Raw genomic sequence first — 23,519 nt, forward strand, 5'->3', positions numbered from 1 at the left:
CTGTCTTGTTTCCCCTGTTTATACCCCAGTGTTTCCTGTGTTCTTTGTCAGGTCTTTTCCTTTCATGGCTGTTTGTTGGTGTCTTTTTATTCTTATTTCTGCTGTTCCTAGATGTTCTACTTAGTGCTGTAAAATCGATTAATCGCATCTAACATAAAAGTCTTTGTTTACATAATATAATGTGTGTGTATATTATATATATATATATATTATACACTCACCTAAAGGATTATTAGGAACACCATACTAATACTGTGTTTGACCCCCTTTCGCCTTCAGAATTGCCTTAATTCTACGTGGCATTGATTCAACAAGGTGCTGAAAGCATTCTTTAGAAATGTTGGCCCATATTGATAGGATAGCATCTTGCAGTTGATGGAGATTTGTGGGATGCACATCCAGGGCACGAAGCTCCCGTTCCACCACATCCCAAAGATGCTCTATTGGGTTGAGATCTGGTGACTGTGGGGGCCATTTTAGTACAGTGAACTCATTGTCATGTTCAAGAAACCAATTTGAAATGATTCGAGCTTTGTGACATGGTGCATTATCCTGCTGGAAGTAGCCATCAGAGGATGAGTACATGGTGGTCATAAAGGGATGGACATGGTCAGAAACAATGCTCAGGTAGGCCGTGGCATTTAAACGATGCCCAATTGGCACTAAGGGGCCTAAAGTGTGCCAAGAAAACATTCCCCACACCATTACACCACCACCACCAGCCTGCACAGTGGTAACAAGGCATGATGGATCCATGTTCTCATTCTGTTTACACCAAATTCTGACTCTACCATCTGAATGTCTCAACAGAAATCGAGACTCATCAGACCAGGCAACATTTTTCCAGTCTTCAACTGTCCAATTTTGGTAAGCTCGTGCAAATTGTAGCCTCTTTTTCCTATTTGTAGTGGAGATGAGTGGTACCCGGTGGGGTCTTCTGCTGTTGTAGCCCATCCGCCTCAAGGTTGTGCGTGTTGTGGCTTCACAAATGCTTTGCTGCATACCTCGGTTGTAACGAGTGGTTATTTCAGTCAAAGTTGCTCTTCTATCAGCTTGAATCAGTCGGCCCATTCTCCTCTGACCTCTAGCATCAACAAGGCATTTTCGCCCACAGGACTGCCGCATACTGGATGTTTTTCCCTTTTCACACCATTCTTTGTAAACCCTAGAAATGGTTGTGCGTGAAAATCCCAGTAACTGAGCAGATTGTGAAATACTCAGACCGGCCTGTCTGGCACCAACAACCATGCCACGCTCAAAATTGCTTAAATCACCTTTCTTTCCCATTCTGACATTCAGTTTGGAGTTCAGGAGATTGTCTTGACCAGGACCACACCCCTAAATGCATTGAAGCAACTGCCATGTGATTGGTTGATTAGATAATTGAACAGGTGTTCCTAATAATCCTTTAGGTGAGTGTATATGTGTATGTGTGTGTCTATACGGTGTTAGATGCAATTAATTGAGATTAATCACGATTAATCGATTTGACAGCACTAGTTCTACTCCTTGTGTTTTTGGTTGTTTTTATAACGAGTAATGATTCCTACTCTCCTGCATCTTTAAAGTTCACCAAACGTTACAACCAATTGGTGTCACTGGCCATGTTAAATACATTTTTTCCCTCAAATTATTATTAATAAAACTGATTTAAAGATAAATAAAATTAAAAAGGCACAGAGGCCTTCCTAGATAAGATTTCCCTTCTACTTAAAAGGGGTTATAAAAGTATTACAATAAGGTTCATTAGTTAACTACTGCAGTTAACATGAACAAAGAATTAACAATACTTCTACAGCATTTACTAATCTTAGTTAATATGAATTTCAACATTTACTAATACATTTTTAAAATCAAAGGTTGTATTTGTTAACATTAGTTAATGCTCTGTGAACTAACATGAACAAACAATGAACAGCTGGATTTTTATTAACTAACATTAACAAACATGAGTAAATACTGTAAATGTATTGCTCATTGTTAGTTCATGTTAGTTTATACATTAACTAATGTTAACTAATGAACCTTATTGTAAAGTGTTACTGATAAATTTATTGTAAATCCCAGAAGGAAATAACAATAAAATAGGATTCGTTAAAGGGACCCACGACACAAACAAGAGGAAATAACAATAAAATAGGATTCGTTAAAGGGACCCACGACACAAACAAGAGGAAATAACAATAAATAGTATAATTAGTTTAAAAATCAATAAAGTGGTATTTTTGGGAAGAGCTGACTGACTCCAAATTGTTCAGCATTGTACATCATAGATTTCATTTGTCATAGCTCAATGCTTTTCAGGGAACTGAATTCTGCTTGGAGGAGACAGAGAGAAACCACGGCCTCATATTCGGCAAATGTGCTTTGAAGTGAACACTTCAAGTGTAAAATGGACCATTAAGTTGCATGAGTCTGAGAGGGCAGGCTCTCCTGAGTGTGTGTTGACTGAAAGGCTGAAGCGGAACACTATTATACTAAACCATCTATTATACTGATCCATCTAACCTGCACCCACACACACACACAGTTGTCGCTGCAAAGAACACAACAACCACTCACACAGACGAGTGTGAAAAAAACAGAAGCAGATTGGAATATCGTCATAAAAACAAGAAAGAGAAAAAACATTTCCTTTTCAACATTTTCATTATATAAAAAAAAGCAGCATGAACATTCTTCATAACATCATATTTCGTGTTTTTACAGGAGAAAGTCGGTCATACAGGTTTGGAACCACTTAAGGGTGAATAAATGAATTCTGGTCATTTTTGGGTGAACTATCTCTTTTAAGATTCAAGCGAGATTGCATCTACAGATTCATCTCCAAACACTGGACCATGCTCTCTGCACTCTTCTACATGTGCAAGCAAGAACACACCGACCTTGTGAGCACATTCACACACACCCACATGGACTGCATGAGCAGGATGGTTTCCTTGGAAACAGCTCAAGCATTCTGTGAGGAGTGATTTGAGCATGGCTTTGTTCACATAAACACAGACGGTTTCATGTTGCCATGGATATTCTGTTCTTGGGTGCAAAGAGTTCATATGAGCTCTAAATATAATTATTATCCAAGAAATGTGAAATGTTTTTTAACTCTTTCACAGTGTGAACTGTTAAAATGGAAATCGCCATAAAGTTCTTGTCATACCTGAAAATAGTAAAACATCTCCATCTAGTGGCTATATTATTGAAACTGCATCCTGTAACTGCCTGCAGACAGATATTATTGGGACCAGTTATAGTCTTCTAAGCAGTTACAGGATACAGTTCATAAAAATCCACGTTGAAAGGCTAAAAAAAATATCTATATTATTATTTATTTTTGTAATTAATAGATTTACAATTAGACAAAGACACTAAATTGCACACACATTCCACATCTAATTTCTGATAAGATGGAAGAAAAAGAACATTTTTGAATGTTGTGCTTGACAAAGCCTTTGTTCAAAATGCAGAAAAGTTTGACAGCTATAAGATTAAGTGCTCGCCTTTAGTTAATTGGTACAGGATGCTGTCTCTCTCCATTTTTTCAGGAAACTTCCTGTCGGGCTCTAACACCCTTCCTGACAGCTGAAAAAACTGAAGTGTTCTCTCCCAAAATCTCTCCTCATACTCTAAACATGAATGCAAACTATTTTATTTCTTATAGACCCAGAAATATAAATTCCCCTTAAGGTTAGTTTACCCCGAGTAAAACAAAGTTTGCACATACAGAAAAAACATGCCTCACAACACACTTCAGTTCACTGGCCAAGCCTTGATGATGACATTTCAAACCCAGAATTCACTTATCTTTACCCTTACTGGCAAACTGTTTTCCTTTTTAAAAACACGAAGTCTACAAAATTTTGTTAAATTTATGCTGGGGATAAAGTCTTATCGTACAACATTCTGCTTTTCAAGTATATGTATTAGTTTTACAGGAAAACAGACACAAAAATATAGATAGATACTATAGAAAAAAATCTTAATTGGTATCTTTATCTATATTTGTAGATATATTTGTTCTGCTTTTCAAGTAAATGTATTAGTTTTACAGGAAAACAGACACAAATATAGACAGACACTATATTTAGTTATTATATTTTTATATTTTTATATTTTATATTTTTTTTCTTTATTGGTATCTTTGTGTCTGTTTTCCTGTAAAGCAGAATGTTGTAAGATAAGACTTGTTTGCACTGTATGTATATACATATACAGTGAGGAAAATAAGTATTTGAACACCCTGCTATTTTGCAAGTTCTCCCACTTAGAAATCATGGAGGGGTCTGAAATTGTCATCGTAGGTGCATGTCCACTGTGAGAGACATAATCTAAAAAAAAAAATCCAGAATTCACAATGTATAATTTTTTAACTATTTATTTGTATGATACAGCTGCAAATAAGTATTTGAACACCTGAGAAAATCAATGTTAATATTTGGTACAGTAGCCTTTGTTTGCAATTACAGAGGTCAAACGTTTCCTGTAGTTTTTCACCAGGTTTGCACACACTGCAGGAGGGATTTTGGCCCACTCCTCCACACAGATCTTCTCTAGATCAGTCAGGTTTCTGGGCTGTCGCTGAGAAACACGGAGTTTGAGCTCCCTCCAAAGATTCTCTATTGGGTTTAGGTCTGGAGACTGGCTAGGCCACGCCAGAACCTTGATATGCTTCTTACAGAGCCACTCCTTGGTTATCCTGGCTGTGTGCTTCGGGTCATTGTCATGTTGGAAGACCCAGCCTCGACCCATCTTCAATGCTCTAACTGAGGGAAGGAGGTTGGTCCCCAAAATCTCGCAATACATGGCCCCGGTCATCCTCTCCTTAATACAGTGCAGTCGCCCTGTCCCATGTGCAGAAAAACACCCCCAAAGCATGATGCTACCACCCCCATGCTTCACAGTAGGGATGGTGTTCTTGGGATGGTACTCATCATTCTTCTTCCACACGTTTAGTGGAATTATGACCAAAAAGTTCTATTTTGGTCTCATCTGACCACATGACTTTCTCCCATGACTCCTCTGGATCATCCAAATGGTCATTAGCAAACTTAAGACGGGCCTTGACATGTGCTGGTTTAAGCAGGGGAACCTTCCGTGCCATGCATGATTTCAAACCATGACGTCTTAGTGTATTACCAACAGTAACCTTGGAAACGGTGGTCCCAGCTCTTTTCAGGTCATTGACCAGCTCCTCCCGTGTAGTTCTGGGCTGATTTCTCACCTTTCTTAGGATCATTGAGACCCCACGAGGTGAGATCTTGCATGGAGCCCCAGTCCGAGGGAGATTGACAGTCATGTTTAGCTTCTTCCATTTTCTAATGATTGCTCCAACAGTGGACCTTTTTTCACCAAGCTGCTTGGCAATTTCCCCGTAGCCCTTTCCAGCCTTGTGGAGGTGTACAATTTTGTCTCTAGTGTCTTTGGACAGCTCTTTGGTCTTGGCCATGTTAGTAGTTGGATTCTTACTGATTGTATGGGGTGGACAGGTGTCTTTATGCAGCTAACGACCTCAAACAGGTGCATCTAATTTAGGATAATAAATGGAGTGGAGGTGGACATTTTAAAGGCAGACTAACAGGTCTTTGAGGGTCAGAATTCTAGCTGATAGACAGGTGTTCAAATACTTATTTGCAGCTGTATCATACAAATAAATAGTTAAAAAATCATATATTGTGAATTTTTTTGATTATGTCTCTCACAGTGGACATGCACCTACGATGACAATTTCAGACCCCTCCATGATTTCCAAGTGGGAGAACTTGCAAAATAGCAGGGTGTTCAAATACTTATTTTCCTCATATATATATATATATATATATATATATATATATATATATATATATATATATATATATATATCATTTTATTCAGTGCAAGGATGCATTAAATTGATCAAAAGTGACATTAAAGATAATCAATGTTAGAAAAGATTTCTATTTCAAATAAATTGTTCCGATTAACTTTCTATTCAACAAAAAAATCCTGAAAAACTGTCATGAATAATAAGAAATATTTCTTGAGCACCAAATAAGCATATTATCAGCATATAGCAAAGGTTCTTTATTGGCAAAGATGGTTTCATAAAGAACTTTTAACATCCATGTAACCTTTCCATTTTACAAAATGTTTTATACTAGAAAAATGATCTTTTGAAAAACAAAACCAAAATTCCTCACACTAAGAAAAACATGGATCTTTTAAGAACGGTTCACTGAAAGGATCTTTGGGACACCAAAAATAGTTCTATGGCATCGCTGAGAAAATCCTGTTTTGAAACCTTAATTTTTAATGATTTTTGATCATGTGACACTGAAGAATGAAGTAATGATGCTGAAAATTCAGCTTTGCCATGATCACAAGAATGTTACATTTTAAAATATATTAAAACAGAATACAGTTATTTTATATTGTAATAAGATTCACAATATAACTGTATTTCTGTTATTTTGATCAAATAAATGCAGCTTGGTGAGACTTTTAAAAACATGAAAAATCTTACCAACCCCAAACTTTTAGTCTAATTGCTGCTAAGGGGCGCTGTTAGGCACGACGCGGAGCGGAGTTCAATCCACTGTAAAACACGGCTTCGCGGGGCTTATTGCTCAAATCTCCACCAGAATGTTTGACATTTTGAGATGAATGCTTTTCTGTCTCCTCCTTCAAAACACACACACCACCTGAGATCATAAAACCACTTTGTCTCTCACGGTCACACTCAGAGGTGGGGAACCGAGACACTGGTAAATGAGAATGAATCACTCAATAAATAAAGGAGGGTTGGATGAACCTCACACACACCAGCACTTGTTCTGCAGGCCAAATTAATGTACATACGACAACGAACCAGCACAGGACTGCAAACACAGGGAGAGCAAACAAAGCATGTAACAATGGAGGACAGGTGGGGCAAATGAATCAATAATCAGGTAACAAGATGGGCGGGGTTAGACAATAGACAGGAAAGCACATGGCACAAGGAAACGCATGACAATCCATGTGCTCATCACCAGCCATGTGCCCCAACAAAACAAGACATGAACACACAGCTTATGAGAACACTCATAAGCCACGTGTTCACACAAAACATGACAGCATGAAAGCACACAGCCAGTGACAAACACAAGCTGCATGCTACACAGCACAATACAAAACATGACAAGAACGCACATGAAACAAGGCACACAGACAAGACAGGAGTGTCAGCGCTCTGTCACAAAACCAAGAAATTGACTAGACAGAAGTGACAGAACCCTGACAAAAAGCTGATAACTAAAGGCTTGTGATTACAAATTTTTCACTGGAAAAAAGAAAAGATACAATTTCTTAGGTATAGGTGAAAAACATTGATTTGTGTAATTTAAGTGTTTGTATACAAATCAGTTTCATTTTAACCTTCAATATTACAGTAATGTACTGACTTTCTGCAGTTTACAGCAGTAGTTGAGATAATACTTTTTTTTTTTTTTTTTTGCTTGAGAAAATTTGCTGTACTGCTGTATAGATATTTAATTATTTACCCAAACGAATCTATTCGGAATCAAATCAAAATCGTGAATCAAAATCGAATCGTGAAATTTGTGTCATCTATACTCATTTTTCTTTGACTGTCCAAATAAATGGGGCATTTCACAGAAATAGTGTAATTTATGTCTTCAAATATTTGACCAAGAAAACAATGGCAATATTCTCAGCATGTGGGGCGAAATATTATCTAAAATCATTTTAAAAAAGTAACCTTCTTAAACATATCGGAATTTAAATTCATTATAAGCTATGGCTTTTAAGCCAAATGTTGAAAGTAAAAGTTGGAAAAAAGCAAAAAATGTAAACATTCTAAAACTCTTGTTTTGACCAATAGAAGATGAAACTTGTAATACAAAACACAAAAATGTACAATGCATAACAACCTGCCCTGACCTGACCTGATTATAAATAATACCCTTTTACTGAAAACACAGTTCAACCTTTCGGTTAAAATCCACCTTCATTATATACACTGAAAATTAATTTGCAAATCATTTAACTAAACATGACATTATGAAGTTACTCCAGTAATCTTAGTTTTATTTACAACTTTGAAAAATCATTTTCTACAGTAGTTGTTGACTCTTGTGTGGGAATGTATGCAAGTGAGGATTTAATTTAGGCTATTGAGTGCGCTTGTTTAACCAGAAGCTACATTATAATGATATGGAAATTTTAGTTTGGAGAGCAGAATACTCTTGTGAAATATTCCCCATGTGTGGCCGAGGTCATCCCTTCTGCAAAATAAACTGCTGCATTTCATTATAGATGCCTTTAATGATTTATTAACTGAACTATTGAGTACTTTGGTCCTGCATTTCCCTTTGGAGATCTAAAACATAGTTGATTTGGAGCATGAAGGCCTTTCAGCAAGGCCAAAAATAAGGTTTATGAATATAGAAAGATGGCTGCACTGTATGCCATATTACACTGATATGTGATTCTTCATTTGAAGATATTTGACTGTGTGAAAATTGTTTATCAATTTAAATTCTGACAGGTTCAGTAACGCCTCTACATCTAAACAGTAAAAATCTTAAAATGTATTCTAATTCTTCAGAGTTCAAGCCATTCAGTTGTTTGAAAAACTCAATTGTTTTCTAAATTATTGGTGTGATAGTAATTACAGTAATGAATTGAGGACAATGATTTGTTAAAAGCAACCCAACCCTCTTAAAAAAAGAAAGAAAAAAAAAATAGAGAAATGTTTTAAGCATCCATTATTATGTGTGCTTGCTTTAAAACTAGAATGGCTAAAAAACAACATTTTAACCATTAACGTATTTAAAATTAAACAAGCACAAGAAGCAGGTGAGGAAAAAAAACAGCAACAGTAGCAAAAGCCAGAACATGGATGACATAGCATGAAATTCTCGTGTTTATAATCGTCTGAATGACATGTCAGTTGATATTATGTCAAGTAGAGGAGATGAACCCTCTATGATATTAATGATGATAATGATGCTGGGGCAATTCATCGCTCAGCCCTGCTGCAGCAAAATCAGCCAATGAGCTTCAATAAACAAACTGATATAGCCTACTAGACGATATTTGATCAGAAATGAATTCACATCGTTTAAAGCCACGCGATACTTACTATCTGATGCCATGGTCGCGTTGCACTGATCCCGCGGCGTCAATCACCCGCCCTGTCGATCAATATCGATCGATATATCTTCATAAGTATAAAGCACCGGGGAATCAAAGAGGTTTGGCGAAGACAACCGGTCCGACTGCACGTATCACCCCGTCTGTCCCTAATAAACCTGCTGGCGACGGCGGCGAAGCCCACCGGGACTCACTCGCTGCTTCGCGGGCGAGAACGCATACGGGCACGCGGGCATCAGGACGAGAACGCGCAGCGCGCTCGCTACACTCTGCGCCAATAACCTCCAGTCCAGAACCTTCATTCAGGCTCAATTATTTATCAATAATGTCATATTCACTTTTCTACATACATTAATTGGTGTTGCTCCAACTGCAGCGACATATAGCTATGTACCAGGGGCATTTTTTTTTTTATATATATGAAAATCACATTACACCCGTCTTGAAAACTTTTTACCATGTACTGTAGCCTTTTCCCAGACCAGTCTTTTATAAAATATTACTACATTGTAAGACTATGATAATCCAAAACAAATAATTTAGTATACTGTGAAAAAAAACAACAACAAAAAAACAATCCTTCCAGTTAGGCCTACTTGTTTACCAAGGAGAGGACAGTGTCAGCTACGCCTGAAATAAAATATGAGACGTCATTTTGTTTGTCATGATGTAATGTTACCAAATGACGAAAAAAAAAAAAATAGCAATGAAAACTATTAAAACATATATTTTTAAGAACAGTTACAGTTACAAAATTACAGAATTCTCATGTGATTTATGTAAACATTGTTGTACATTGTTAGTAGAGAAAGTAAATAAACTGTGTGGAGTAGAATGGAAATAATAGTTAATTACTTTAAATAAAAGAAAATCAACTCAAAGCTAATGCAATTATTCTTTGTTAAAAAATATATATAATTTTTTTTCATAAGCATTATTTTTTACAATCTCCAGGAACACCATATACTCTCAAATTTAGCAGACAGTGTGCATAGAGACCCTGACCCTGCATTACTGGTCTGTCTCATGTCCCCAGCAAGCACTGAGAGAAATAAAGCTCATCTTTACGTGCAATCAGGCACTATGATTCAGATGTATTGGATTTGCCTTAAAAGCTACAACCTATTAGGTGCGAACTACTGTATATAAATCCTGACTGTGCTGCCTGCAGACATAAATTATCAGGCGACTCCACGCTTCGGCAGAGGCATGAATGAGAGAGGGAGAGAAAAGCTGCGATTGGAAGTGATAAAAGGTATTGACTAAATCAAGCAGCCGAATGAGTACATCAATAAAACCTTAAGGTCAGAAAGAACTAGACCACATGCATACAAAATAACACACAACTCTGTTTTTCTCTGGCACAACTCTATATTATCTGGCACAAACGCAACAGAAAGTGGACTGAGGTAAAAAGAAAAGAAAAACAGGGAGAGCCAAGCAGACATTTTGAATGATCATAAAATCGTTAACATCATTTAAAACAGTAACAAATACTTCACTAAAAAACTAAGCATTGTAACAAGCTACTCAACAATGTTAATTTAAAACCAATAATTATTAATATACAATTGTCAATTTTTTCACATTTGTCCCAAACATCAAATGTATTCTGAGGCAAAATATTAAAATACAAAATAAAATAATAAAAACATGTAAAATGTTAACTTTTAACCCAAGAACAGCAAGGTTTAAAATCACATGAAACAAATTAAATGTAACTGGAGCTTGAGGCACAAATCACAATAGCTTTCAACACTTGGCGGCCCTCCAATCGATGTAGATGCTTAATGTTAAGAGGGATCGCTGCTCTTCTCGGGGTTCCAGTTGAATTTTTTCTTCTTTTTTTCTGGGAAATAAAAAAAACACACATCTTGGATTGAACAGACTCCTCTTCCACTCTTATTGGTCAGCATGTTCTTATGACTCACTCTGATTGGTCAACATGACCTAATCCCATCTGTTTGCTTACCTGGTGCCTTCTCTTCTTTCACTGTACTCAAACACCACAGCCGGGTCAACCCCTCACTCTCGTTTCCTAGAATACAGAAATGGCGATAATCAGTCGATGGCAAACAAACCGTAACTAGGTGAGTTTCTTTGGGTGGGGAGGACTTACCTTGAGTGTTGAATCGTAATTCAGTGCGCGTTTTAAGTGATGGGCTTCGCTTCTTTTTTGATAGGAGCTTTTGTGAAAAGTCTGCTCCGGCTGCTGGGACCAACTGTGTCTGTCTGTGACGACGAGACTTGGAGGCCTAACATGGAAATGATGGAAAACGACGCATTTACAATCTTATGCTTAGTTACTCATGTAAAGTGTTTGTTTATCTTATGTGTTCAGGTTATCATGTATAATCTTAACAAATAATCTGACCAGTCTCTTATGATGTCTATATTTACCTCCGAAACTTGTCCATATGATCTGGACTTGATCGACGCTAACAGTTGGGCTCTTCGGGAGCTCTTTGGGCAGAAACAAATCCACAGAGTTAATAACACAGAGAATAACACACAACATCACTGCACTGCTGCAGAGGGAATGAAGCACTATGTAGTATTAAAGAGACAGATATGAATATGAATGTTTAACTTAATCGCTTACTTCCTGATTTGAAGGTCCCTCTCCAGCATCCTGCTGCTCAGATTCCTAAAAAACCAAACAAGACATACATGGTTTACACACACATATACATACTACAACCATATTCAGGATTAAATGCCATCATTGATGTAGTTATGTGCTACCATTTAAAAAATTGGGTTGCTAAGATTTTATAATGATTTTGTATCTTTAGCAAGTATTTTTTAGTAACACAAAGGCCGCATGTACTAATAAATCAATACAATTTTCACTTCTTCCCTAACCTTTTTATATTTATATATACAACCCCATCTCCAGAAAAGTTGGGATATTTTCCAAAATGCAAAAATTGGGCAAAAATTCCACTTGCAAAACTACAACAATTAGTATCCTCAATTACCAAACATTTAAAAGGTGTAATTAAAAGGAAAGGTGATGTGAGACAGTGGTAAACATGCCTCTGTCCCAACTTTTTTGGAGTGTGTTGCAGCCAAAAGAAATCTGTTTATATTTTACAAAATACAACTCAGTTGGTCAGTGAAAACATTGAAAATTGCAAAAAAAAAAAAAAAAACATTGTCAGTTGAATAAAGGTGAGAGAATAAAAAAAAAAGATTATTGATTTAATTGCATTTTACAAAATGTCCCAACTTTTTTGGAAATAGGGTTGTGAAATGTAATTTATTCCTTTGATGGCAAAGCTCCATTGTCATTGCTCCAGTCTTCACTGTCACATGATCCTTCAGAAATAAATTCTAATACACTGATTTGCTGCTCAAGAAACATTAAACAGTTGTGCTGCTTAATATTGTGGAAACTTGTGGAAACTGAGATACATTTTTTTCAGGATTCTGAAAGCTCAAAACAATAGCATTTTTATTGGAATTTTAATTAGAAATTCTTTATTACATTATAAATGTCAGCTGTTACTTTTGATCAATTTAATGAATCCTTGCTAAATAAAAGTGTTAATTTCTTTTAAAAAAATTATAAAATAAAATAATGTAACACTCATATAAACAAATATACTTACTGTACGGTTCCTCTGCCAACTGGAATAGGTGAGGATGGAACCGTTTAGTTTAGGAACCAGGTTTTGTTGGATAAGATTCAGGTTTGGGTCTGGTTCAGCGAAAATAGCTTTCTTCAGACCCTCATAATGCTCATGGATATTTCCAATTTCCTGACGTCCAGAAAAAATACACATGGACTGTTAAACCAAAACAGTCTTCCCATTCTCACTCAACTCTTGATCACACTTTTCAATTGTCAAAGAAACCCAATTTGCATTTAAAAACTCACAAATTAGAATCACAAATTAGATTGTCTTTTTTTATGGGATGACCCTGAAAATTGAATTGTTTTGTTATAGGCAAAATTCAGTAAGATCAATATTTAAATCATGTCTTCGACTGATCAGTGACATGGCCAGGACAGCAAATGTAATAGAACTGTTAGAACAAGCTTTCACACATTCAGAAATATATTTAAAGTCCCCCTGTGGTGAAAATCAAGTTTTTAATGTTTATATGTCTATGTGGTGTTTTAATATGCTTTAAGACAAACCATGTGCAAATTCATAAGTCAACACCATTGCTGAGTATTTTCTCCTTAAAACTGCAGTGAACCAAAGACAGTCTCAAAAACCTGGTTTAAAACCGCTGGTGTTTCTGACGTCACAAACTACCTTGTAACCAATCAGGTCAACGTGTGATCGTCAATGAGTGGATCTCTGAGCTGATGTGAGTGAGTGGAGGCGGGGCTAATTTGCATATTAATAGAACGCTAATACTAAATGAGGCAAGAGTGTAGAGTTACATTCAAGCTATTTTAAGGCAAGAATAAAAAAAAATTTCAAGGAAAAAAAAGTTTTTTTGTGTAGTGTAATTTTGGTGATCAAAGATGAGTTTTAAGGGATACAATTATTGATTACAGGGGGACTTTAAAACAAAACATATGATTTTATTTTGGAGATATGTTTTTATTTAAAAAAATGTTTCCATGGTGACTCACCTCTAGAACGTCTGTGGTGATGAGTTCCTGAGGACGTGATGACGGATCAACAAACTCTTCACAGATTTCTGTCTTCTTCCTATCTTCTTTCTTTTCCCTATAACAGAGCTGTAAACATTTACAATGATTAAGCACCAGGTTGAATCAGTTTATTTAAATCAGTAAAAACTGGGCATCAAACACTAAAAGACCAAGGATCACACACTACCTGACTTACAAGTTGCTCAAAACACAACAAATTAACGCAGAAACATGTTGCATTGCTTGTAAAAATCCACTAACAATATCGAATATTGGATGGAATCATAGTCTAAAGCTAAATTTCTTTTCTTTTCTTTTTTAAATAAAGATTTTTTGCCCAAAATCTGCAGACTAGCTCTGAATTAGAGTTGTCAAAAGTACCGACTTCGGTACCGAAATTTAAAAAATGTGACGATACCAGCATTTTCCTCTAGCATTTTGAGAGCTGTTGAACAGATTCTTGAACACCCCTGACTGGCCATTGTGTTGACGCGTTCAACATATACGTGTATGTCTCTGTCTTAAGAATCCGTTCAACAGCGCTCAAAATGCTGGTATCGTCACATTTTTAAAATTTCAGTACCGACTTTTTGACAACTCATCAACTCCTCCAGACTGCAAATCGGGGCAAAAGTTGTGTAGTGTATTTCAGCTTTTAGTTGTAACACTGTGTCTTGTATCCAGTTTGGATACATGAGCTTATTAACCTACTGGTGTTGGCATGGCAGTGAAGTAGAAAGCTTTATCTGACAGGAGCTTCCTGAAGACATAAACCACATCGTAATGTTGAGCATTGACTGCATCCCTCTGAAAATGCATGACATCCTCCCAGTCCTTCAGAGCAATGCGGATCTACAGAGACGTACATGCACAGAGATATAGACAACAGGTCAAACAATTGGAATACAAATATAATCGAGTTAGAATGATCTTTGTGTAAAAAAAGGGATTGTTTAGCCAAAAATCTAAATTCCATCATCAATAGGGGCTTTCGCACCGGATAGTTCCAGGAACTAGCCACCAGGGTTCCCATAGGAATGTTTTCCTGGTTGCATTCACACCGCCAGTAGGAACTATGAAGTGATGTAAGCCGCGCTTGTTGTTGAGACTTTTATTTTGACGGCGCTGCGGACGCCAGAGCCTGAGCTCACATTCTCCGTGTTTAGTTTACGATTTGTCTAACAGTCTTGTCTAATACGTTATTAGATAGAACTGTCATACATCGAAAGTAGACAGCAATAAAAAAAATAAGCGTATGCCGTGTGGTTGATGTCCAGTATTGCTAGCTGAGCAGAAATACTTGATCATGTTTCTCTTGGTCCCCTCAAAGTTGCGTTGGATTTTCTCCTCAGCGTAAAGGTTAAGAGGACCATCTATCACTGTTTTCCATGTTCGAAGAGTTAGTTTGTGGAGTAAATATATAGGCTATAATCTGTGTCTTTTTTTTTTAAATGGCAGGTGCTGGTGTTTCGCGTGCGTTCGGCCAATCAGCAAACACTAACGTCACGGATAGTTCCTACAGTGCTAGTTTAGACCCTACTCTGAAGTAGGAGCTAATTTTACTCACCCTGTCATGTCATTCAAAACAAAAACACTAATGGCCAATTGCAGTGCGAATTTGCCTTTAGACAAACAGCAACCTGTTTGAAGGCTGGCAAAGAATGATTAGATGTTGAATGACAGCACACCTTCTCTTTGGGAGTGATGAGTTGTGAGTTGAAGAGCCCGTACAGCAGATAAAGCCCCGCCACTCTGATCTGGAAAGTGTAGGGTGGAAGGAAGTATGGAGACGCCACAGACATGATCAGACGAGCAAACAGCCTTCTCTCATTAGCCTCTGGTCTACCGCTGCAGAAAAGAGAAGAGACAAAAGAAATAAACCTTCAAATTCCTTTTACTTGATGATTGCTTTACAAAAATATCACCAAAGCAATACATAGAAAAAAGATGTCAGTAATGTTCATAATAATAAAAAAAAATAATAGTGATACTTGTGATCATGTGATAATGAAATATAACATTAATTTGGAATAAATAAAACAATATTTTAATATACAATACAAATAAAACATCAATATACAATATAAATAATTTATTCATTATACATAAATATTGTATATAAAATGTATAATATATATAAATATAAAAATACACAGAATAATACATAGAATAAACATTCAACAACATATCAGAGCAGTGGCTGGCTTCTATGCAGCTCAAGTCCTCTCCTAGCAAAACCTTTCTCTTAGAAGATGGTTTTAATCTCATTTGAAAGGTAATTTTAAAACAATGCGTATAAAATTGTCAGTGAGTGATTTCATATGTTGAAGATGCTCGTCAGACTCACTAGAAGATGCTGCTGAAGTTCATGTCTCTCCAGACCTCCAGAAACTGCTCGTACCGAACTGACTCGGTCGCCTGAAAACGCGCCAGTAGTTCTTCGCAGTCTGCTTTTACCGGCCCCCTGAAATTCTCCATCCTAGCCCTTAATTAAGACCACACAGACTCAATTGTTTACATGTTTTAAAATCCGATAAAAAATGTTTCTTATGTTTCTCATTTCTTGAGTTTCTCGTTTCGCTCGTACACACTGGTCGGGATGGGAACGATTACATTTTCCTACTGCCCCCTAGTGTTTCGGCCGTACGTGTGTCGTCGTCGTCGTCTTCTTCTTCTGTGTTTTTTGGCGGTGGGCAAACCAGCTTGAGGTGCATTTCCGCCTCCTACTGGGACGGAGTGTGAAGCCTCGATGAACGAAAGAAACAATTTTTTTTTTATCCTCCTAATCAAATCTGTATCTCTTAAATATTTTGAAGAATATCGTACACGGTACACCCTTAACTGTTTCTGTGCATTCTGAAACATATTCTGAACTGTAATGACATTGATTACCAAATCTGTTCATTTTTCAACAAGCTGATTTCTTTCTCTTTTATATGCCTCACAGTGTATTAAAACATGTTTAAATGTTTCTGATTTTCCACAATAAATGCAGCAGTCTGTCTCACTATTTCTCTTCTGTTTCCATACCCTTCTTTCAATCCCCACTTTAGGTTGAATGCTGAATAGGTGTCTCCCTTTTGACTCTTTATTCCATCCTTCTTGCCACATATTTCCAACTAACTTACTGTTTTAATAATACATTTTACTTCTGTTTTACTTAAAGCAACACCAAGGAACTTTTCCTCTGCGCTCGGCCTACAGGTTGGAAGCGGAATTGTCCATTACCGCTGTCGTAAATAATTTAGCCTATCCGCGTCCTACTGTCGCACGCGCACGCTTGCTGTTTATCCAGCACCGGCTTTGTATTTCCTCCGTCATGATGACAATTCAAAAGCTACCCGACTGCTAGGTATCTTACATTTAGTTGTAGTCTACTGTCGAGTACGCTTCACCTATCGGCAATTGTAACGCTTGCCGTAAAGCAAGTCAAATTTGTAGTTCTTATGTCTCATTAGAACTACAGAAACGCGACCCGATCTGGCGATCTTACATAGCGTGGATATACCAGATAAAGGACCGCAAAGCGGTGGCATAAGTGCCTTTCACCCGGTCACAACTTGACGAACCACTGAAACAATTTTGGAAACATTATTTGAAGGTAAAAAATCCTACTTAGTGTTGCTTTAATGAAATTTCTATGTCAATCTCCTCTCTTCCAAATGCTGACTTGGCCAGCTTGTCCCGTACGTGTGTCAGCCTAATCTTCTTATTTTGGTCATTAATGCCACCTAGTGCTCATTATATATTCTGCATGGGTACTAGGTTTATTTTATTTTTTTAAATTTTTAAACCTCTATGAATACCAGCAGAAAAGGGGGAAAAGCATTTTTGTTGATGCATTTATCTCCCTGCTGAAACATATCCTTCCCCAAATTGTATCGTCTAATAAGCTCAACTCACCCATCAGCACTGGAGGCTTCCAAGCAGTGGCGTAGTGGATGGGCACGTAGGGCACGCACTGGTGGTGCCACACTTCCACCTAAAATGGTTGCATTTATCACTCTCCATCTACAAATCCTCTAGAACTAAGTGGATACTGTATCAGTGCTTGTGCACTGCTCCCTAGATTAATCTTATGTTACTGGCGGTTTTCCCTTTGTCAGATACAATGGCATCTTTCTTATTTACATCTACAAGAGAAATAATAATAATAAAAAAAGCTGTTGGCATCCCAGACCAATCTGTCAGCATTCTAAATTTGGCAGACACTCTTATCTAAAATGACTTTTACAATGCATTCAAGGTGTAGGAATAATAGGCGGTCATTTTTGGGCGAACTATCCCTTTAAGTTGTACGGTTTGCTTTAAGAAAATACAAGACACAGACTGTCATCGTGGCTTTATAAGTATAGTTTTAATTATAATTATAGTTTCATTTGAAGCGTTTTCTTTAATAATTTCCTTGTTTAGATCATTTTATACAAACATCACATCACAAGTAATTTATCATAAGAAAAAATAAAAATCATAGTACAATATCAATTTTGAAGTACAAGATGTATTACAGAAGAGAAAGAGATTATTTTTTATTATTACTAGCCTAGTAAGTGCTTACGCTTATGGTCATGCTTACGTTTATGGTCAACTGTTTCTGATTTTCCACAATAAATGCAGCAGTCTGTCTCACACTTCCCTATAATATGCAGTGAATAATGAAGGTTAGTGTGTCCTATACGGAGCCTGGTCATAACAGTATGTACATTATGTACATAATGCTATGTTTGATTTCATGAGTAGAAATCTAACTGTGATCCCGTTACACAGTAGAGTTGGGAAATAAGCTGGCAACTGTAGCGCTCACAGCGGCTCCAACCATGCCTTGGACTGTGGCAGGGATAACTACAGTATCTAATGACAAACCACAACAGGACTTATTTTAGAAAACAATAATTAGTTTGAAATCACACATTGTGCATTTCCAGAGCAACAATTCACAATGCTACATCAAACATAGAAGATGAAACAGATACTGCTGCTATATATACACAGTGGTGGTCAGAATTAATGGCACCCCTGGTAAATAAGATCGAAAATGGCTTTAAAAAATAAATCTGCATTGTTTATCCTTTTGATCTTTCAAAAATCAAACCTTTCATTGAAGTAAAAGAATTGAAAGTGGGGGCTAAATCACATTATAAAAGAAATGCTTTTCTTCAAAACACCATAATTATTGGCACCCTGTTATGAAATACTTTTTGCAACCTCCTTTTGCCAAGATAACAGATCGGAGTTTTCTTCTATAATGCCTGATGAGTTTGGAGAATAACTGACAAGAGATCAGAGACCATTCCTCCATACAGAATCTCTCCAGATCCTTCAGATTCCCAGATCCATGTATTTTTGTTTTGGACCGTTGTTCTGATGGAAGATCAGAGGTCGTAGCAGACCACCTAGCAGAGGTCGTCAGGTTTTGATTTTTTATCTGTTGGTATTTGCTAGAATCCATAATACCATGTATCTGAACAAGATGTCCAGGACCTCCAGCAAATAAATAGGCCCACAACATATAAGATCCAGCAGTGTATTTAACCGTAGGCATGGGGTACTTTTTATCCCTGTTCTGCATCTATCTACACATCTGGTGGGTTTGCTGCCAAAAAGCCCTTTTTTTGTTTCATCTGACCACAGAATCCGGTCCCTCTTGAAGATCCAGTCGTGTCTGACAACTGAATATGCTGGAGTTTATTTTTGGAGGAGCGAGGAGGACTTTTCTTGAAACCCTCCCAAACAACATATGGGGATGTAAGGGTTGTTTGATAATTTTTTTTTAGGCTTTCTGACCCCCAAGACTCAACTAATCTCTGCAATCCTCCATCTGCAGATTTATTTTTTTACAGCCATTTTTGATCATATTTACCAGGGGTGCCATTCATTCTGACCACCACTGTGTGTGTGTGTGTATATATATATATATATATATATATATATATATATATATATATATATAACATTTTACTTATTTAGTTGAATAAACAGATGTTAAATCAAAGTGTTATACAGCACTTACTTATAAAGAATCCACATTCATAATAATAACTATTCAGTAATCAGTACTCAAGAGAATTATGGATTTACCATTCACTGCTTTGCATATATGTAATCCTCCATATACACCTCCAGCCACAGCGCCTCCCAAGGCACCTATAACAGCCGTAACTAGAATGCAGGTTACGCAGGTACCTAAATAAAATAAAGATTTCAGAACCAGTCAATCAAATATGGAATGCCATGTCTGCCAAAATAACACATAAATAAATATGTAAATAAATAAACATACAAAGAAATGTAAAAAATAAAAAAAATAAAAATAAAATAAATACGTAAATAAATAAATATACAAAGAATACAAATACATTATTATTTATACTTTTATTTATGTATAATTGTATTTTTTCCATTTTTTTTTCTTTTCATTTTTCTAAAAGCGAATTTTGTTACTGTTTTGGAGCACACTAGCTTATAGATAACAGTAAAGCTATATTCATACTAAAAGTCAAAAAAACTTCATGGGGACTTTAATGAGGGATTTGTGGGCACAATCATGCTTTTAGATTTGTGGAGTAAAAGTTATCATTTTTGTTCTGAAATAAAAAAGATCAAATTAGAACGGAACAGGAAGACAGGGGACTAAACAGACTGAATGAAAATTAAACCAAAACATATTCATTATAAGTAGCCTATTTTACATTAATGACACTTTAAAAATACACTGCCGTTCAAAATGTTTTGATTGGTAAGATTTGTAATGTTTTTAAAAGAGGTCTCTTCTGCTCACTAAAGATGCACTTAAAACAGCTGTTTTCTTTGTGAATATATAGTAAAAAGTAATTTATTCTTGTGATCAAAGCTGAATTTTCAGCATCATTACTCCAGTCTTCAGTGTCACATGATCCTTCAGAAATCATTCTGATATGCTGATTTGATGCTCAAAAAACATTCATTATTATTATTCTCAAACTTGTCAACGGTAGTGTATAACGTTACAAAAGCGTTCTATTTCAGATAAATGCTGTTCTTTTGAACTTCTATTCATCAAAGAATCCTGATTTTTTTTTTACATAACTGTTTTCAACATTGATGATAATAATAATAATAATAATAATAATAATAAACGTTTCTTGAGCAAATCAGCATATTAGAATGATTTCTGAAGGATCATGTGACACTGAACACTGAAGACTGTAATGATGAGTATGAGTAATTAGTGAGAAAATTCAGCTTTGATCACAGGTATAAATTACATTTTAAAATAGAAAATTTTATTTTCTGACTTATTGATATAAGCTGTTATAAACTGTTACAGAATATTTGTACTGTACCACACAGTGTAGGCCTACGTCATTAGTGTCTGCAAGTGTGTGTGTAAAAAGTTCTCAGATATAAACACATTTGTTTTGCTTAACCTATCAATGCACAATTTAATCCTAAAAATAATTTTAACATCATAAAAATAAATGTCAATTGTTACACACAAACCATCTAAAGCTTTTGTAGCATTATAGTATTATGTAAAAACAAATATTGCATCACAATAAGTGTAATTGTGATTGTCAAAACATTTGGTAACTAAATAGAATTTTTATGAAGTTTAGTGACAACATGTTACAATGTTTACATTGTACAATGACTGGTAGGATACAGTTTTTATTATTGCTTGACAAAAATTTCAAGATTTCAATTCCATTCTTGTGATTTGATTCCGATTTTGATTCAATATTGACTATTTTGGATACATGTTTATTTTACATGTTTATTTTAAATTTTATTTAAAAAAATAATCTCACCTAATGCTGTAAACATAGAGGGCCCAATCTGCTGGTATTATTAAAGGTTAAAAATAATATTAAATTAAATATAATTATTTAATGACATAAGTAAAAATATAATAAATATGTAATATAGTGCTCAGCAAAATCTCCTCTCTAGCTATTTTTTCTATTTAATTAACATGCTATGGTCGTTAAATGGCTTTCCTGAGGTAAATGTAACGTTATGTGACATAATTGTTCTCCTGCTGTTATATTGACCTCTTTCCGTGGTTGAAAAACACAATTGGTCGATATTATGTATACTTTCGGTAAGTTGTACTGCATCTTTAAATAAAAAAGTAACAGATGATCGGTTCACGTGCACTTGAACTGAGGCGCTCAGCGATCTGTCACGTCACATTTACAAGCGCCAAACGTATTTTTGTCTGAATTTCGTAATAAAATTTACGGAATCTAAGAGCTGAGAATTAGTTTAATATTAAAAGTACCTCTTTGCTCCACAATTTTTCTGTGCGTGAGAAAATGGATGTGTGGCGTGAGAGCGTGTGAAAAGTGTCAATTGCGTGAGTCTCACGCTCAATGCGTGAGAGTTGGCAGCCCTGATTTATGTTATGTTTGGCTCACCTGCGGATTGAAGAGTAGCTACCAAGCCTCCACTTGGGACCCCTCCTCCGTTTGAAATGGCAGAATATGACATCATAGAGGAGGCAGCTGAACCTGAACAAATTCCACATGCCGTGAAACCTAAACATGCTATAATAACAGGGACTGCCACAACTGCTCCAACTCCGATGGCTATAAAAGTGGTGGGAAGGAAACATGGCATATATGAACAAACTTAGATGGATAAACATTTAAAAGACACTTGTTAGTTATTATTTCTGTTGCAAAAATTAACAGTTAAAATAATGTTTTCTGTCTAGTAAAACGAGATTCCGGATTTCTTTTACCTGCTCCTACACCAGCTGCAGTCATTATACCTTATAAGAAAACAAACAGGTTATGATTACTGTGATTGATGAATATAAAAAATGTAACAGTTAGCTATATGCTAGGCTAAGTTACTTACAGTGAAACATCTTAAGTCAACCGGGACGCTCTTGAACTGCTGACTGCGTGAGAGGTTGAGTTTAAAAGCCTCTGGGTGTATCCCGTACCCTTTTCAGGAAACGAAACTAATGCCGTGTGCCCACGGTGCGTTTTTTCACGCGGATGGCGTGTTTTTTCCCCCCAATTGTTTTCAATGGGTGTCTAAACGTTTTTAAAACGCCATGAGCGTAACGAGGCGCTGAGCGTTCGGCGTTTTTTACAGGTCGCCGAGAGTTGAAGACTGTTGAAGAATATTCAACTTTGGGTAAAACGCAGCGCTCATCACTGTCACTTTTTACCCAACCGTCCAATCACAGTGGAGGAGGGGCGGGACTAATACCACACCGACCAACCGCCACATTCTGCTTGTACAACGTCAACAAATGACAACAACAAGCATAATAACGGGAAAAAATAATTTAGAACAAGAGCCAGAGAAAATACATTAGGCTACATTGTATTGACATTTTAATATAGAATCAACACAGAAACAAAATATGTTTGAATGTGTGATACCTGGGAAGGTCTATGGTGTTCTTAACCTGCTCCATATCACTTGGTAATAAGGTCTCTAGTGTTTTGCTAAATAACTTGTTCCACTAACTAACTTGCTGCATAGCAATAATAATCTACAGACTTCAGACAATGCCTTTGAATATGCTTTAATCACGGCCAGAGGATCTCAGACAAATTTCAGAGAGAATCCCACCAGCAAAAGGAATACAACAGTTTTTTATAGGAGCATGGCCAAAATCTCCAGTAGCAGTATTAACATTAAGTAACATGACATCTGACTCACAGAAGCCAATGGCACATGTCACTATGCGTATTGGCACATCCGCTGGCACATCCGGTCTTCATTGGCATGTGCCAGTGTGGCATGTGTCACTGACATTATTTCCTTATAATTTGAT

General features: G+C 36.4%; 3 protein-coding genes across 3 annotated transcripts in view; all 3 read right to left on the bottom strand.

The window, feature by feature from the left end:
- Window positions 1–9,347, bottom strand: part of syt16 (synaptotagmin XVI) — a 29,523-nt gene extending 20,176 nt beyond the window's left edge. Inside the window, exon 1 of the mRNA XM_084093095.1 lies at window positions 9,119–9,347. Within this exon, the coding sequence (XP_083949221.1) occupies window positions 9,119–9,131 (13 nt within the window). The 5' untranslated portion in view covers window positions 9,132–9,347. The remainder of the gene's footprint in view (window positions 1–9,118) is intronic.
- A 1,133-nt stretch (window positions 9,348–10,480) lies between these two features.
- On the bottom strand, window positions 10,481–16,367 carry snapc1b (small nuclear RNA activating complex, polypeptide 1b). The gene is made up of 10 exons (XM_084093575.1): window positions 16,092–16,367; window positions 15,433–15,592; window positions 14,456–14,596; window positions 13,724–13,831; window positions 12,744–12,893; window positions 11,732–11,776; window positions 11,530–11,592; window positions 11,249–11,384; window positions 11,102–11,167; window positions 10,481–10,978 (listed from the first exon to the last, which is right to left on the bottom strand). Exons 1-10 carry the CDS (start codon window positions 16,220–16,222, stop codon window positions 10,923–10,925), a joined length of 1,056 nt encoding a protein of 351 aa, XP_083949701.1. The 5' UTR covers window positions 16,223–16,367; the 3' UTR covers window positions 10,481–10,922.
- Window positions 16,368–18,081: 1,714 nt separating this feature from the next.
- On the bottom strand, window positions 18,082–22,892 carry LOC311069954 (uncharacterized protein). The gene is made up of 5 exons (XM_084093576.1): window positions 22,586–22,892; window positions 22,467–22,496; window positions 22,141–22,311; window positions 19,823–19,927; window positions 18,082–18,595 (listed from the first exon to the last, which is right to left on the bottom strand). Exons 1-5 carry the CDS (start codon window positions 22,593–22,595, stop codon window positions 18,504–18,506), a joined length of 408 nt encoding a protein of 135 aa, XP_083949702.1. The 5' UTR covers window positions 22,596–22,892; the 3' UTR covers window positions 18,082–18,503.
- Window positions 22,893–23,519: the final 627 nt, after the last annotated feature.

This window comes from Abramis brama (genome assembly GCF_963993115.1).
Source record: "Abramis brama genome assembly, chromosome: 19".
NCBI classification, from domain to species: Eukaryota; Metazoa; Chordata; class Actinopteri; order Cypriniformes; family Leuciscidae; genus Abramis; species Abramis brama.

What these genes read in the sequence shown, in the direction of transcription:
- snapc1b (XM_084093575.1), bottom strand. Translation starts at nt 16,222, where the DNA reads ATGGAGAATTTCAGGGGGCCGGTAAAAGCAGACTGCGAAGAACTACTG. An exon ending in GTTGGCAGAGGAACCGTACA is followed by an intron (nt 11,777 to 12,743) that starts GTAAGTATATTT and finishes TTGGTTTTTTAG; the next exon opens with GAATCTGAGCAGCAGGATGC. An exon ending in GAAAGAAGAGAAGGCACCAG is followed by an intron (nt 10,979 to 11,101) that starts GTAAGCAAACAG and finishes TTTATTTCCCAG; the next exon opens with AAAAAAAGAAGAAAAAATTC.
- LOC311069954 (XM_084093576.1), bottom strand. An exon ending in AGCTACTCTTCAATCCGCAG is followed by an intron (nt 19,928 to 22,140) that starts GTGAGCCAAACA and finishes TATTTTATTTAG; the next exon opens with GTACCTGCGTAACCTGCATT. An exon ending in TATATGCAAAGCAGTGAATG is followed by an intron (nt 18,596 to 19,822) that starts GTAAATCCATAA and finishes GTTTGTCATTAG; the next exon opens with ATACTGTAGTTATCCCTGCC.